Here is a 15,479-nt window from a genome sequence, read left to right on the forward strand (position 1 = left end):
GCTTTTTCCAAGTCAGAAATTTTCCAGTCTCGGAACTCCAAGCTAACCCTGGCACAGCTGGTCTGCTCGTTTAATTCTTTGGAAAAGGAGGCCTCTTTGGCTTTCAGCTGGGCAAGGAGCGCTCGGCGTTCCTCAACAAATTCGGCATTAAGGGCGCGGAGGCGCACCACCTCTGATCACAAATCGTCGGCATCTTTGGAGGAATGTTTGTAACAATGAAAGGCGTGGAGCACTGTCGCCAGTGCGCCTTCCGAAACTTTGTCCAAACCCTGCTGCTTAACCACTTCATCCATCCTCGCCACTTGCACTGGCGTCAAAGACAGGGAATACGACAATCCCTGGCTTGAAGAGCCTGGGGGAAAGGCGGTAACATGACTCAGTGGCGGTGGCGCTGGAACACTAGCTCATGGCACTGAGTTTTGACCAGGGAACGATGGGGCGACTGTCGTATTTGGGAGGAGTCTATCAACAAAATCACTCTGGGCGTTGGGCGAAGAGGCTGGGGTCGCCTTTGAGGGTTCACCGGGGTGGTTCGATTTGGGAGTCTCCTCAGGCTCATGAGAAGCTGCGAAGATAACAGGAGTTCTCTCCCCGCCAGAGGACGATACGACAGCCGAGGGGTGTGGCCTCTTTGAGGAAGGGCGAGGGTCCTCATCGCCGAGAGGCCGTTTCTCACTTGCAAGGACTTTTGACAGGGACGTCTTGTCGCCCTTCAAATTAACTCGAGGGGGAAACGAGACGTTCCCTTTCTCCTCAAAGGCGGACAGAAGGCCCTCACTAACATGGCGTATTTTTCCGATCACATGAGTGCAGTATAAAATCGGGAGTCTAGCAAGGAAGCTGATGACAGTTTTGTCCTCAGGGGTTAAGGAATCCTCAGGCGGGTTAATTACTTGGCGCACTTCTTGGGTCTAGTAGAGGGGAAATCGGGCGGTGCCGTCCCTGTGGGTGAAAACCTCAGGGTACTCATGAGACACCACGACCCTGAAGAACTTTCGAGCCATATCAACGGTGATGGTAGACCAAAATGGGTTGAAGCGCTGACGTCCAGATCTAGCTTCTAGAGAAACCCAGTTGCACGGCGGTGAGAGTTGGGCAGATACGCGGTAAAAATAGAAGAAGTGGGAGGGTTCAGGCTCTTGCTAAATCGTGTCGCAGAGAATTTCAAAACATCGCAAAAAGGCCCAACTGTTGGGGTGAAGTTGACTGTAGACAACATTGATGTTGTGGAGCACAAAACAAACAAAGGGAGAAAAGGGAAACCTGATTCCCAAGCTTGTGAACATGTACCCATACGCGTAGAAGAAGTGGGGAACACCACGTGGTTGTCTTGGGGGCGAAGCCAGGGACGCTCTGCGGCTGAGCAAACATCGTAATACATAAGATTATCAAGAGGTTTCTTGTGACAAAATCGCCGGATTCCGAAGAAACGTCGCAAATGGATGACCACTGACCTAGGCTAGACGTTTGGTTGGGCAGCGTCCCAGCGGGCAGAGCCTTAACAGCGGGAGCTGGCAAGGACTCCCAGGTCCTCGTTCGGAAGGCAACAATGTCTTCTTCTTTAAGTGGAGCTCCCCCTGGGGGGGGAAGGTCGTTAGGGGGAACGCACCGTAAGGGGGTGGCGATGGTGATGTTGCGGTTCGAGTTTCTTGTCTGGCGCTTTGGTGACATTGCGAAAAAGGGATAAGAAATGAGGGTTACTTTAACACTGAAGAGGTCCGATGGAAGGTAAGACGGCGCGTGAGAAGCTGTGAGGGTTAAGAAAATGATTTACGGAGGGAGACTTGCGCGTCGTGGAAAGATTAAAGGGTAAGGGGAACAATGTCTTTATAAGCAAGGGGTAACGATTGAGGGGAAACGTGTGAAGAGATGCTGGGGGCAGTTGTTGGGAAACGTGGAGGAAAGATGGGAGATCGTGCCCCGTAGCAACAGAGAATGATTGCGGTTACGGGATTTCGGGAAGTGGAAGTGACCCAGTAAGTAGGAATTGCAACGGTTGAAGGTAATTGGCTCAGTATCTAAAGTTGACAGGCTTTGTGGGGATTCGAGGGGACGTTTCGGGAGAGCAGTTGAGATTTTGCAGACCTTGGCTGCCACGTGTCATAGGCGTTGAGCGCATTAAGATCTCAAGATTTAGGGCACGTGCCTAGCCGCGATAGGGCGAGCGGGTTAAGCATCATCACCACAAGCTCGCTTGTGGACTCAAGCCGCAAAGGGGGCCTGGCAGGGCGTCCAAGATGCGAATTTTTAAGCTTTAAATTACTAAGCCATGTTGGCAATTGATTCTTTGTTTTCAGACTTTGTGTTTTAGCATTAGTTAGTTTCTTATGGCCATCGCCTTGTTCTTCCAGCATAAAGACACACTTAGCTCTCATGCTTCGAGCTCGGTGTCTTGTGGACTAGGCGAGACCCCAGGGTTCCTCGCCCAGAAGCGCTGGCCTAGGGCGATGAATGGACCAGGGACTTGGGTCTCCCTCTTGGAGGCCCAATTGGCCCTTTAGGATAAGTTAGGGGCGCCAAGCCCAACTTCCCAACTATAAATAGGGGAAGGGTACCAATTGTAAAAGACTCTTAACTCATTTGTGCAATAACAAGATTGAAATTCAGTTATTCTCTCTCTAAAGTGGTTTCGCACTCATTCTCTCTAGGAATCTCACATCACGTTCCTTGCAGTTTAGGTACTACACCTCATCTCAATCTTCATGATAGAACATCCCTCAAAGTCTCTAACACGCCAAAACCCATGGAAACACCCCTCACACCACTAAGTTATCTCTCTTCTTCTTCTCATGTTATCGCAAGATTATGCTTCTTTCACGTCTATCCTGTGGGTCCAAACTCCCTGACACACTGATTGTATGTGGATGATTACATCATTTTTTGAAAAAGAAAACACCTTCGACCACATTGCTAGTGATGAAACCTTGATCTGAAATGGTCGTTGGGGAGGCGAGTATGAGTTATTGGTGGAGGGCGATTGAGGGTTATGAACTTCACCATAGCTGAAATCACGGAGACCGTTGTCAATGTTCATGAAGAAGGTGTTGTAGGTAGAGTAATATGGGTGTGGAGATTCATTGAGAGAGAGAGAGAGGATAAAACTAGGCAGAGGACCATTCTCTAGCAGTGGTATCCCTGATTCTTCTTCCTCCTTCCTCCTTCCTCCTTGGACCTACGCGAACTCGTTAGAGTAATCACCAAATCGCACAAACTGCCATGCGAAGCATCTAGTAGACTACAATGCTCGACCTTAATATGTTTCCATGATTAGTAGACCACACGAAGACTGTCCATGATTTGTGTACTATGTTTCCTTTGGTTATTTAGATATTGGAACGAATACGTCCAAACATGACTTATGATGGGCCTTAATCAACAGTTTGTAAAATTTCTATGCAAATTAAAGTTTAAAATATTTAAATTTATTGGTTCTTTCATACAATAATTTATTTTTTACAATGCATTTCATAGTTAGTACTACTTTGTGGTTTAGTTGAGCTAGACAAATCAATAAATTTATTGCATTTCTTCAAATCTTGTGTACACAAGTTGAGCTAGACAAATCAAGTTTTGTTTTACATATGAATTTTAATGAAGTTCATAATTGTTTTTTATTACAAGTTCATAAATATACATTAACTTGAGAACGTTTTGTTTCCTTTTTGCCATTGAAATATTTAGTGAATTGTAGAATATCTATCGACAGAATTTGAATTATGACTCAAATAAATAAAAACGAGATAATAGACTTATTTAAAAATTTAGTTTAACCTGCAGACTTAATTTCATCCTTGGAGAAAATTTAAAGTTAGTATATAGAATTTTTTTAAAAACAAATTTGATTAAGACATAACTTAAAATCCGAATAAACAACATTTTATATTATAATATGACTTAAATATGCTTTTGGTCCCTGAGATTGTAAAGGGAATCAAATTGAGTCCCTGGAAATTGTTTATTCGAAATGTAATCCCTAAATACTTTTTTAATCAAATTAAGTCATTTTGCTAAATTTTGACAAGTCAACGGTCTAGTAGCAATCCAAGTCAGCTTAGGATGGCCACGTGGAGTTTTTCACATCAATTTTAGTCCTTGAAAAATTCTTTAAAATTATATTTCAGTCTATCTTCTTCCACCACCATCTTCTTCCTCTTCCACCTTCATCTTCATCCTTCTTCATGATGAATTCTTGTTCCTTGAAGCTTCCCCTCAGGTACCTATTCTCACTACAAAAACCATTTACCGGCACACATAACTTCAATCAAGTACACATACCATTATCACCACACCCTCAAACCAAATAGAAGATTCTTACCCTCTTAAGTGCATGAAAGTTTAACTCTTAAGAATGAAAGTGCCGATAATATAAATAATCAAAAAGTGAATTGTTTATATTAAGTGAAATAATTATGAGTTTAAATTTACTATTAATTCATTTTGTTGTAATCGTTACTAAAGTTAAATTTAATAGTAATATTTTATATTTAGATTTCTATATTATAATATAATGTTTACATTCATTAAAGAAACAAAAAGTCTAAAATTAATATGATTTAACTGAAAATTAAATATGATTTGACTGAAAATCAAATATAATAGGTAGAAAGTAATATTAAATAATCATTAGAGAAACAAAATGTCTAAAATTAATATGATTTGACTGAAAATTAAATATGATATGACTGAAAATCAAATATAATAGTTAAAAAGTAATATTAAAAGTATATATAATAATATAAAAAAATATGTTTAGATATAAATTAATAAATAAAAATAAAAATTAATTAAAAACAAATTAAGTAAAATGTAAATTGTCAATCAATATTAAATTATTTTGAAATGGATTAAATTTTGTATAAAAGGTGATGCGACATCATCAATTTTTTCATCTAGCTACGACCTTAGTCACAAATGGTGGTGTCAAGTGGTGAGAGTGGTGAGATAAACGACTTTGTTTCCTTAACCAAGATGCAACCACCAAAAAACCTAACATCTCCACCTTCACTCTCCTCCTCTTCTAATCCTCCCGGCAGCCTAGTGCCAGAACAAATCCTTCCCTTGGAAATCGTGGAAGAAATTCTTTGCAGGCTTCCAGTGAAGCTCCTCTCACAACTCCGTTGTGTCTGCAAGTCCTGGAATTCGCTAATTTCTGATCCCAAGTTTGCCAAAAAGCACCTGCGCTACTCACATAAGGACTTCACTCGCTTCCACCTCTTGCTAAACTTCATGAACCCTTCATGCGAGAATTATCTCTTGGACTACTTTCTACCCTCTTCTTTCAATGATATAACCCCTGCCACCACAGATCTCAGGTATCCTTTAATTAATCAAGAATATTTTCTTTCGATTGCTGGATCTTGCGACGGATTTCTCTATTCCACCATTGGTCGTTCCTTTATTGTATGGAACCCATCTATTAAGAAATCGAAGATGTTGCCGTCGTTGGAAATTCCATCACTAGGTGGTATAAGTACAAAGATAAATCATGGGTTTGGTTACGATCATTTAAGTGATAGATACAAGGTGGTTTCAATTTTTCACTATATATGTGATGGTGGTCGTCTTAGAAATCAAGTCCATGTCCATACTTTGGGTTCCGATTCCTGGAGAAGGATTGAGGATTTCCCTTATGTCCTTTTGTTAAATACATTTGGAATATTTGTGAGTGGCACGCTTAATTGGTTTGCGTTAGCCTCAAATGATTCATGGGCTATTGTTTCTTTTCATTTGGGGAAGGAGTCTTATCAAGAAATTTCACAGCCTGATTATGGAGATGAAAGTTTAGTTACTAAAGACTTAACGGTACTAAGAGATTGCTTGTGTGTCGTTGCTGATAAGAAGACAGTTTCAGATATTTGGCTTATGAAAGAATATGGTATTCAAGAGTCTTGGACTAAATTGTTCAGGGTTACTTGTGAAGATCCTAAAACTCATCCACTTACTCTGGTAATTTATATTTCTAAGGATGATGAACTATTGCTAAACTACCAGTACAAGGTCGGTGTTTATAATCCAAGAAATGTTACTTTTAAAACTCTTCTTTTTCAATACGAGGGTTTCATCACTCCATGGGTGTATGTTGAGAGTTTGCTATCACCTTGTTCTTAATATATGAGGACAAGAATGTGATGCTACCTATTTGTGTGGGAGGATTGTGAATAATATGAAAATTGTACCTTCTAATTCCTGTTCTATATTTTATGTTTGTTTTCATTTCTGTTGGCTTCACTGGTCCTTGTTAATCAGTTGTTAATGTGATATGCAGTATGAGTGAGCAACAACATGTTACATACATAGAGTGTGTTTGTTTTAACATTGTAGTAAAAGATAAATAACATTAACTCAATCCACCCCAATGTTTCATTCACTTTTTTATCGTTTTGTGACAGTTGAACAAGGAAAAACCAAAAAAACATAGGTCTCCAATGTGAAAGCAAATTCACATGTGTTATGAGAGTAAAATTTATTGTTTCGTTAGCTTAAATTTTTTTTAGATCAATCAAACATATATCAAAATACACACATAGACCCTAAAAAATCCAATTGTCTTACCAACCTTTTGGATATCAATGGTCAATAAGTTTGGAAAAAAGTGAAGATGAGTTAAGCACAAATTAGTTATGATGGGTGATGTTTTGGTAAAAAAAATTGATTTGGTAAAATAAAATCAATAAAACCTGCACCTGAGGGACTCATACATACACTGAATTACACGCTACATCTTATATGACAAAACATATCAGTCTTTACTTATGCATCCAAGAGGTAATATTTTCCTTTGTGGCTTCTTCCTATTGATTCTAACATATCATAGATTGGTTGAGCACGAGATAGATACTTTTTAATAGTGTTTCTTTTCACCCTCTTCACAAAATATTGGAGTAAATGAAAAGTCCCCTATTTCTCTTTATTCATGCTTCACCATGTAAGGTACAATAAGGCATGGGCATATATCTTTCTTGTTTGACTTCTATTTTCTCCTCACAGACATAGCCATCATTAGGAACTCCCCCTCACCTCATTCGCCATAAATTGGCTTATCCTCTTTGTTTTCACCCACAATAACATCCTTCATCGCTCCTCCCTCAAAGTCTCTAACACGCCAAAACCCATGGCAACACCCCTCACACCACTAAGTTATCTCTCTCCTCCTTCTCATGTTATCGCAGGATTATGCTTCTTTCATGTCTATCCTGTGAGTCCAAATTCCCTGACACCATGATTGTATGTGGATGATTACATCATTTTTTGAAAAAGAAAACACCTTCGACCACATTGTTAGTGATGAAACCTTGATCTGAGATGGTCGTTGGGGAGGCGAGTATGAGTTATTGGTGGAGGACGATTGAGGGTTATGAACTTCACATAGCTGAAATCACTGAGGTCGTTGTCAATGTTCTTGAAGAAGGTGTTGTAGGTAGAGTAATATGGGTGTGGAAATTCATTGTGTAACACCCCGATTTCGGTGGCGTCACTTTAGTAACCAAAAATAAACTTAATGCGGAAAAACGTGAATATATATTTTTTTCCGATAATAACTAAGACAAAACTGAATTAAATAAAACCCAAAAGCGAAATACAACAGAACTAATATACAATATATATAACAACCCCCGATGTAAGTAGCGACCTCGTCACGAGTAACCTCCAGTGACGGAAAGTAGAAAGTGTAGCGCCCGTAGGCAATATATACAAACCAAATATAAAGGTGAAGTGTCTGCAACACCATCCCTCAAAATTGAGAATAAGCTGACCCAATGGCCTGAAAAGAAGACCTCCTAAGTCCAACCAACTCTCTGTGATTCCCGTAAGGAAACCACACAAAAAGCTATAGGTGGGAAACTACCCTGTCCCAAAGGAAATAAATGACAGTCAGAGCTAAGACTCTACTCCTACACTAATCCTATCTCGAGGAGCTCACACCAGCACTAAAACCTACATGCTAGCATGATCGTCGTCTGAATCAGAATCCAGAACGACTAAGTCTATATACACTACCCGTCCTCCTCTCGCCACAGCGATGCGCTCCGGTGCTGGACTCACGGGCTTAGGGCCCGATCCATGATCATCTATGACAGCAACGGAGGGTGCACTGGACTCTGCCGAAGGCACTCCCACTGGCTCCTCCTCTGAGGGATCCTCCTCATCCGAAGATAACGGTGGCGGTGGTGGTCCTCTTGCTCCTGGTCCGCAATGCACACCTGGTGGCAAGTTGAAGCTGACAGTGCATCTTCGCAGCACTCCTGACGTCAATACTCCTACCCTATCTACGTGGTCCTCCATGATCCGCCCCGAGTACGTCGCTCGATGGCTAGCGGGGTCTACCACCCACGAACCGGGGTCGTCCTGGTCAATCATCTCATATCTAATCCCCCCCGAAGGGTGGACCATTGTGAACCAATCCGCAATGGACATCTGACAAAAGGCGTTGTCCGCCAAAACACACACAGAAGACGCGAGGGTCAACTCCAAAGAATTACGTAAATATTAACACCAATAGATACAGATACGAGAATAGCCACTTAGGCTGATAACTAGAGATAGCATCCTAGGGTTGCATGTTCCATAATGAACGTAAATGACAACAATAACAAATAGCATGTTCCAAATAGGATTAACAAATAACAATCACACTCCGCAACTAAATTAGTATGCATGTTGCATGATATGCAATGCAGGTTAACCCAGTCAACCAATATGCATTCCGGAACGGATGGACATCAACGGATCAGCCCTAGCACCAGCCACGGTGGGACCATTTCGGCCCGCGTGCCTCTTACTCCAACAACAAACAGTAGTCAAATCAGCATAAAACCCGAAGGCCTGCCATTCGGTCTGCTACTAAGAGTCACCTAGCAGCGCTCTTACGCGGAAATCCCGGTCTTATAACCATTTTGGAATCCGCCGTGGTCCGGCATCTCACCGTGTTTAAACCACTTAATGAGTGCATGCAATGCAGTGATTAGCCAAACAACGTCTCCGAATCTCACTCGACACGTCGCCACGTGTTCTAGCTAAATTAATGTCTCTAAAAGCTTACCCTAAGGTAAAGTCGATTCTGTGACAAAAGACACTTCTTCACATCAACATAGTAACTCATGATGATCTCTGAATCATCCGACTCATCTCAAACCGATGGTCACCACTGCTCAACGAGCAAAGAGTATCACACTCTCGGAAACTACCTGTTTCCCGGACTTATCCCCAGGATAGCCCAACAACACAACTGCTCCCAGAGCACAAGAGTATCAACATACTCAAAACTTATCAATCTCCTCAACACTTGGATCCGACGACACTTCTCGTTTTCCAAAACTAAGATTTTCATCCAAAGCTTCCTTTCGAGATTATTACCATTACTTAAAGATTTAGAGGTTGTTTAATGTCTTATGAGTTTTCTTTACAAAATAATATCCTATTAGTCTTATCGATAAGTTCTCGGAATCTTCAAATCCCAAATGACTCCAGAGAATGTCTCGATCCATGAAAACCATAACAAGGCCCGAATCTCATTCGTCCTATCAAACTTTCTCAAAACTCTCAAAATAAAATCGGCATGACCTGCCCGCTATTCTCACCACTCAGAATCTCAGTTTTCATTGCAAAGCATAATTAACTCAGCACAATCAACCAACATGTCATATATCAACGTATTATGCAATAACCACGTAGCACTTAGCATATAAGGCATGCATCACACATCCTAAATTACCCACTTAGCACTTAGCATGAAGTTCAATCTCAAAAGCATTCAGTAGATGAATCATCTACATTGTCAGCCGAAGCCTCAGAAAACATTTTTCCAATCAAACACAAACAAGTGCATAAACAGTAAACAATGTCGAAAGCATCGACCCTAAGCATTAACTAGAGATTCAGTGAGTAGCCCTCACCTGTAGGTTCTCCAGAGTGATCTTCGAACTCTTCCTCACAAGCAAAGCGTTGCTCCTCAGGAATTTCCTCAAAAACACCTTTAAAGTAAAACAACAGAATACTATCAGAATCTATCGGAAACTAAGCTATCAATACTTACTAAGGTTACACGAAGTAGTATATACTCCGAGGTACGATAATCTAGCGCGAAAGGACAAGTTTTCGGAAAAGGAAATTTTCCTCCTCCCCCCCCTATAGGGCTCGGCCACTTTTGGTAATTGTGGGGCTCGATTTTTCTTCGATCAAACTTGGTTCCTATGCTTTCATTAGTCGTAACTAAGGGTATTCTAAACTCGGAAAAATTATCGGATCAAAAACTGTCGCAGGGGTATTTTGGTCACTATTTTTAACTTAGAATTTCAAAACTGAAATCCCAAAAAGCAAATTTGACAGGGACGTCACTAACAGCGTTTATGACAACTAATCCTACTAGCACTAAGCTAAGGCGATAGTTTTCAGCCCAAAGGTTGAAGCTTTACTCCAAAAATGGGTATTTAAGGCATAAATTGATTCCGGCGGAGTTTCGGCGACATAACGGAAAAACTAATCCGACAGAAGTGATCTTGGGCACGTAGGGAAGATGTTTAGAATCAAAAATGAAATATTCAGGATAGTTTTGCAAAAACCTCAAAACTATCAGCTCAGAAAAGTCTATAGAAAAGCTATGGAAAAAGCGATCAGAGGTAAGGATTAGCGACTATACCTCGAAACCTTGAAGTAGCAACTGATTAATCAACGATCAAGCAAGGATTGAAACTAAAATGAGGTCTCCTTGTATTTTTGGTAACTAATGCAAAGTCGGTGTAAAACTATTTTACCCGATAAGTTGCTTTTTGCATCGAATGTCGGAATAGAAAACTTCCTTCTGAAGAAAGATTGAAATCATCAAGAGAAATGGGTGTACGCGTGTGGAATCTTCATTTGAAGCTCCGAATAGAAAAAGTCTACATTGTCGATTGATTTTAGGGTTTTGAAATACCAGGGTTTTAGTTTCGGCAAACATCCGATGATTGGAATCGGACGTTCGTAGATCCTAGAGTTTCGCCTCGAAACGCTTGTCATATATGGAAAAAGAGAAGTTCTAACACTTATCTGAAGATTTTTGGAATTAACTTCCATCGTGCCTATAAGTGAAAACTAGCTATATACTAGGGTTTTTGACCTAGGTTTAAGCGTGTAACGATCGTGCTATAACTTTTATCGATCATGATGCAATCCTTAAACTTTTCCTGAACTCTCTCCTTCATAAATTTATTTCATTTAGTAAACTCTAGTTCTGGTTTCCTTTCACATTACATCAACCCTAATCGTGAATAATAAGTTTATTCACTTAGCATAAGTTTAAAAACTTGGGTCTTACATTACTACCCTCCAAAAAGAAAGTTTCGACCTCGAAACTTAAGGGTCAGTAAATAGTTCTGGATACTGTTCTTGAATCTTCTCCTTCAGCTCCCATGTCGCATCACCGGTGTCTTTGTTCCAAATGACCTTCACTAACTCGATCTCTTTCCCTCTCAACTGTTTTATCCTGGTGTCACCAATGCTAATTGGCGGTGTCTCGAAAGACAGATCATCCTTCAACTCAATGTCATCCAGCTCGATAACATGTGTCGGATCCGCAATATATTTCCTCAGTTGTGACACGTGGAATACGTCATGAATGTTCGATAGAAATGGAGGTAGTGCAATCTGGTAAGCGACTGGTCCAATTCGACGAGTGATCTGATAAGGTCCAATAAACTTCGGCGTAAGCTTCTTTGACTTAATTGCTCGACCAACTCCCGTAGTCTGAGTAACTCGCAGAAACACATGGTCTCCTTCTTCGAATTCCAGAGTTCTGCGCCTTTGATCGGCATAACTCTTCTGTCTACTCTGAGAGGTCTTCATCTTTTCTCTGATCTGCTTGATCTTCTCGGTTGTCTATTGCAGAAGTTCTGGTCCTACTAACAGATTTTCTCCGTTTTGGTACCAACACAAAGGTGTTCTACACTTGCGGCCATACAAAGCCTCATACGGTGCCATACCTATGCTCGTATGAAAACTGTTGTTGTATGTGAACTCAATCAATGGCAATAGGTTATCCCAACTGCCCTGGTTGTCTAACACGCAAGCTCGTAGCAAATCCTCCAATGACTGGATGGTCCTCTCAGTCTGTCCATCAGTCTACGGATGATAAGCAGAACTTAGTCTCAGCCTCGTTCCCAAAGCCTCTTGAAGAGCTCCCCAGAAATGTGATGTAAACTTCGGGTCTCGATCGGAAACGATACTTGTTGGCACTCCATGAAGTCGTACAATCTCGGATATATATATCTCTGATAGTTTTTCCACGTTGTACGTAGTCCTCACAGGTATAAAGTGAGCCGACTTGGTCAATCGATCCACTATTACCCAAATAGAATCATATCCCTTTTGAGTTCTTGGCAAAGCCACTACAAAATCCATCGATATGCTATCCCATTTCCATTCCGGTACATCTAAGCTTTGTAGCATACCTGAAGATTTCTGATGCTCCACCTTTGCCTTCTGACATGTCAAACATGCGGCCACATACTCAGCCACTTGTCTTTTCATTCCTGGCCACCAAAAATTCACCTTCAAGTCCTGATACATCTTTTTCATTCCAGGATGAATGCTTAACTTGCTCTTGTGACCTTCATCCATAATCAACCTTCTCAAGTCAGGGTTGTTAGGTACGCAAACCCGATCCTTACACCGTAGGATATTGTCACTTCCTACCTTGAATTCTGGGTCTTTACCTTGACTCACCAAATTCCTTTTCCCAAGCAGAAACTCATCTTGTAACTGTTGCTCTCGGATTTCTTCCATCAATCCATTGGTAATCCTGATCATTCCGAACTTCAGCTCTCCTTCGGATAATCTCACATCCAAGCTCAAATCTCGAAATTGCTCCAGCAGTTGCAGCTCTTTAACCATCATCGACGAGATGTGCATCTTCCTGCTCAAGGCATCAGCAACAACATTCGCCTTTCCAGGATGATATTGCAGAGTAAACTCGTAATCTTTGAGAAATTCCATCCACCGACGTTGTCTCATGTTCAGCTCTTTCTGCTCAAACAAGTACTTCAAGCTCTTATGATCACTGAATATGGTGAAATTGCATCCATATAAGTGATGTCTCCAAATCTTCAGCGCAAATACGATTGCAACTAGCTCTAAGTCATGAGTTGGATAATTCTTCTCATGCACCTTCAGTTGTCTTGAAGCATAAGCAACCACCTTCCGATGTTGCATCAGCACACTTCCCAAACCTTGATGCGAAGCATCACAGTATACCTCATAAGGTTCCTCCGGTTGCGGTAAGACGAGTACAGGTGACGTCGTCAACCGTTCCTTCATCGTCTGAAAACTAGTTTCGCACGCTTCAGTCCATGCAAAAGGTTGGTCCTTCCTCGTGAGTTGAGTCAAAGGTCCAACAATCTTGGCAAAATTCTCGATAAAGCGACGATAGTATCCCGCCAAACCAACGAAACTCCTGATCTCAGTCACTGTCTTTGGTGGTTCCCAAGACAATACAGTCTCTACCTTTGCTGGGTCTACAACTATACCCTCCTTAGAGATCACATGGCCTAAGAATTTTACCTCTTCGAGCCAAAATTCGCACTTAGAAGGATTGGCATACAACTCCTTCTCCCTCAGCACTTGTAAGACTTGTCGCAAGTGCCCCTCATGATCCTCAGCATTCTTTGAGTAGATCAGAATGTCGTCGATAAACACCACGACGAATCGATCCAAGAATGTATGGAACGTCCTATTCATGTAATCCATGAATATCGCAGGTGCGTTTGTCACCCCAAATGGCATCACTAAATACTCATAGTGTCCATAACGGGTTCTGAATGCCGTCTTCTGAATATCCTCGGTCTTGACTCTGATTTGATGATAACCCGACTTCAGATCGATCTTGGAAAATATCGCAGCTCCTCGCAGTTGATCCATCAAATCATCAATCCTAGGTAACGGATACCTATTCTTGACGGTTACCTTGTTCAATTGTCGGTAGTCGACACATAATCTCGATTTCCCGTCCTTCTTCTTCACCAACAAAACTGGCGCTCCCCAAGGTGAAACGCATGGTCGTATAAATCCCTTCGACGGAAGATCCTCGAGTTGGGACTTCAATTCCACTGGCTCCGCAGGTGCCATACGATATGGTGCAATCGAAATCGGCCCTGTTCCCGGTACGATGTCTATAGAAAACTCAGTGTCGCGTACAGGCAGCAAACCAGGTACATCGCCAGGAAAAACATCCGGGAAGTCTCTCACCACTGGAATACTGCCAACTTCCGGGTTCCCTTTGCTCTCCAAGCTTAGCAAAACAGAATACTCCTGAGATCCCTCGTTCAAAGCGACGCTGATGTGATTGGCAGATAGATACTCGGAAAGATCCGAATCAGGAAATACCACTCTCTTTCGGTTGCAGTCCAAAAGACAATGATAGCGGGACAACCAATCCATTCCTAGGATAACATCTAGGTTCTTAAGAGTTAGGCATACTAGGTTAGCATGGTAGATCCTATTGTTATATGTTATCGGACAATACATGCATGCTGAATTAGCAAGTAGAGTCTTGGCAGGAGTAGTAACTATCAGATCGAAGCTCAAAGCAGTAATAGGAAGTCTTAATCTGATCGCACAATCTCTAGAGATAAAAGAATGCGTTGCACCGGAATCAAAAAGTACGGATAGGAGATTACCGTCAATCTCGCAGTCGCCTCTAATCAGTCCATCGACCCCCTTAGCATCTTCACCATCCATGGTGTAGACTCTCGCCTTTGCAGCAGGACGCTTTCCCCGAGCAGTGTTGACGGTTGGTTCCGCCTTTGGTAACCTGCACTGTGCAGCAGTATGCCCCAGTTTGTTACAATTGAAGCATTGGGGTCTCGTGTCGGGACAATCACGAGCATAATGCCCCGGCCTCCCACACTTGTAGCAAGTCATCTCCCTGTTCTGAGTCTGACTTCCAGAACCACCAGCAGCACCCACCATGGGACTGTAAGATCCTGGAGCAAATCCTCTACCGACAGGACGCTGATACGGCCTCCTGTTTGGAAACCTCCCTCTGTTCTGAACATTCTGAGAGCCCGACCTCATCGGCCCTCCAGTTCCAGCCCGGTTTAATCTCCGGTTCTTCATCAGCTCTACTTCCGTGGCTTTCTCAACCAACGATTGGAATCGCATGATTCCCAGTGGCCTCACTGAGTCCTCAATATCCGGCCTCAGTCCATTAACGAAGCGGTTGCACATGTAGCGCTCATCCACGTGATCATTAAAGAATTGAAAATGCTTCGCCAAAGACTCCAGCTTCGAAGCAAATTCCGGTACAGCCATACCTCCCTGACGGAGTGTCAGAAACTGCGCCTCCCTCTCATCCCGGGCACTTGTTGGAAAATACTTTTCCAAGAATACGGTCCGGAAAGAGTTCCAGTTGATCTCTTCATGGTTAGCTTCCATGATTCCTCTGGTGCCCTTCCACCAGTACTCAGCATCACCGAGCAACAGATAAGTCGCCATGCCCACTTTGGCAC

At 42.1% G+C, this 15,479-nt stretch overlaps 1 protein-coding gene across 1 annotated transcript; it reads left to right on the plus strand.

Moving 5' to 3' along the window:
- Positions 1 to 4,911: 4,911 nt before the first annotated feature.
- Positions 4,912 to 6,108, plus strand: LOC130736365 (F-box/kelch-repeat protein At3g23880-like). Its single transcript, XM_057588201.1, has one exon. It carries the CDS (start codon positions 4,912 to 4,914, stop codon positions 6,106 to 6,108), a length of 1,197 nt encoding a protein of 398 aa, XP_057444184.1.
- The last annotated feature ends 9,371 nt before the right edge of the window (positions 6,109 to 15,479 follow it).

The sequence above is a fragment of the Lotus japonicus genome, chromosome 2, assembly GCF_012489685.1.
Source record: "Lotus japonicus ecotype B-129 chromosome 2, LjGifu_v1.2".
Classification (NCBI taxonomy): Eukaryota; Viridiplantae; Streptophyta; class Magnoliopsida; order Fabales; family Fabaceae; genus Lotus; species Lotus japonicus.

What these genes read in the sequence shown, in the direction of transcription:
- LOC130736365 (XM_057588201.1), top strand. Translation starts at nt 4,912, where the DNA reads ATGGTGGTGTCAAGTGGTGAGAGTGGTGAGATAAACGACTTTGTTTCC.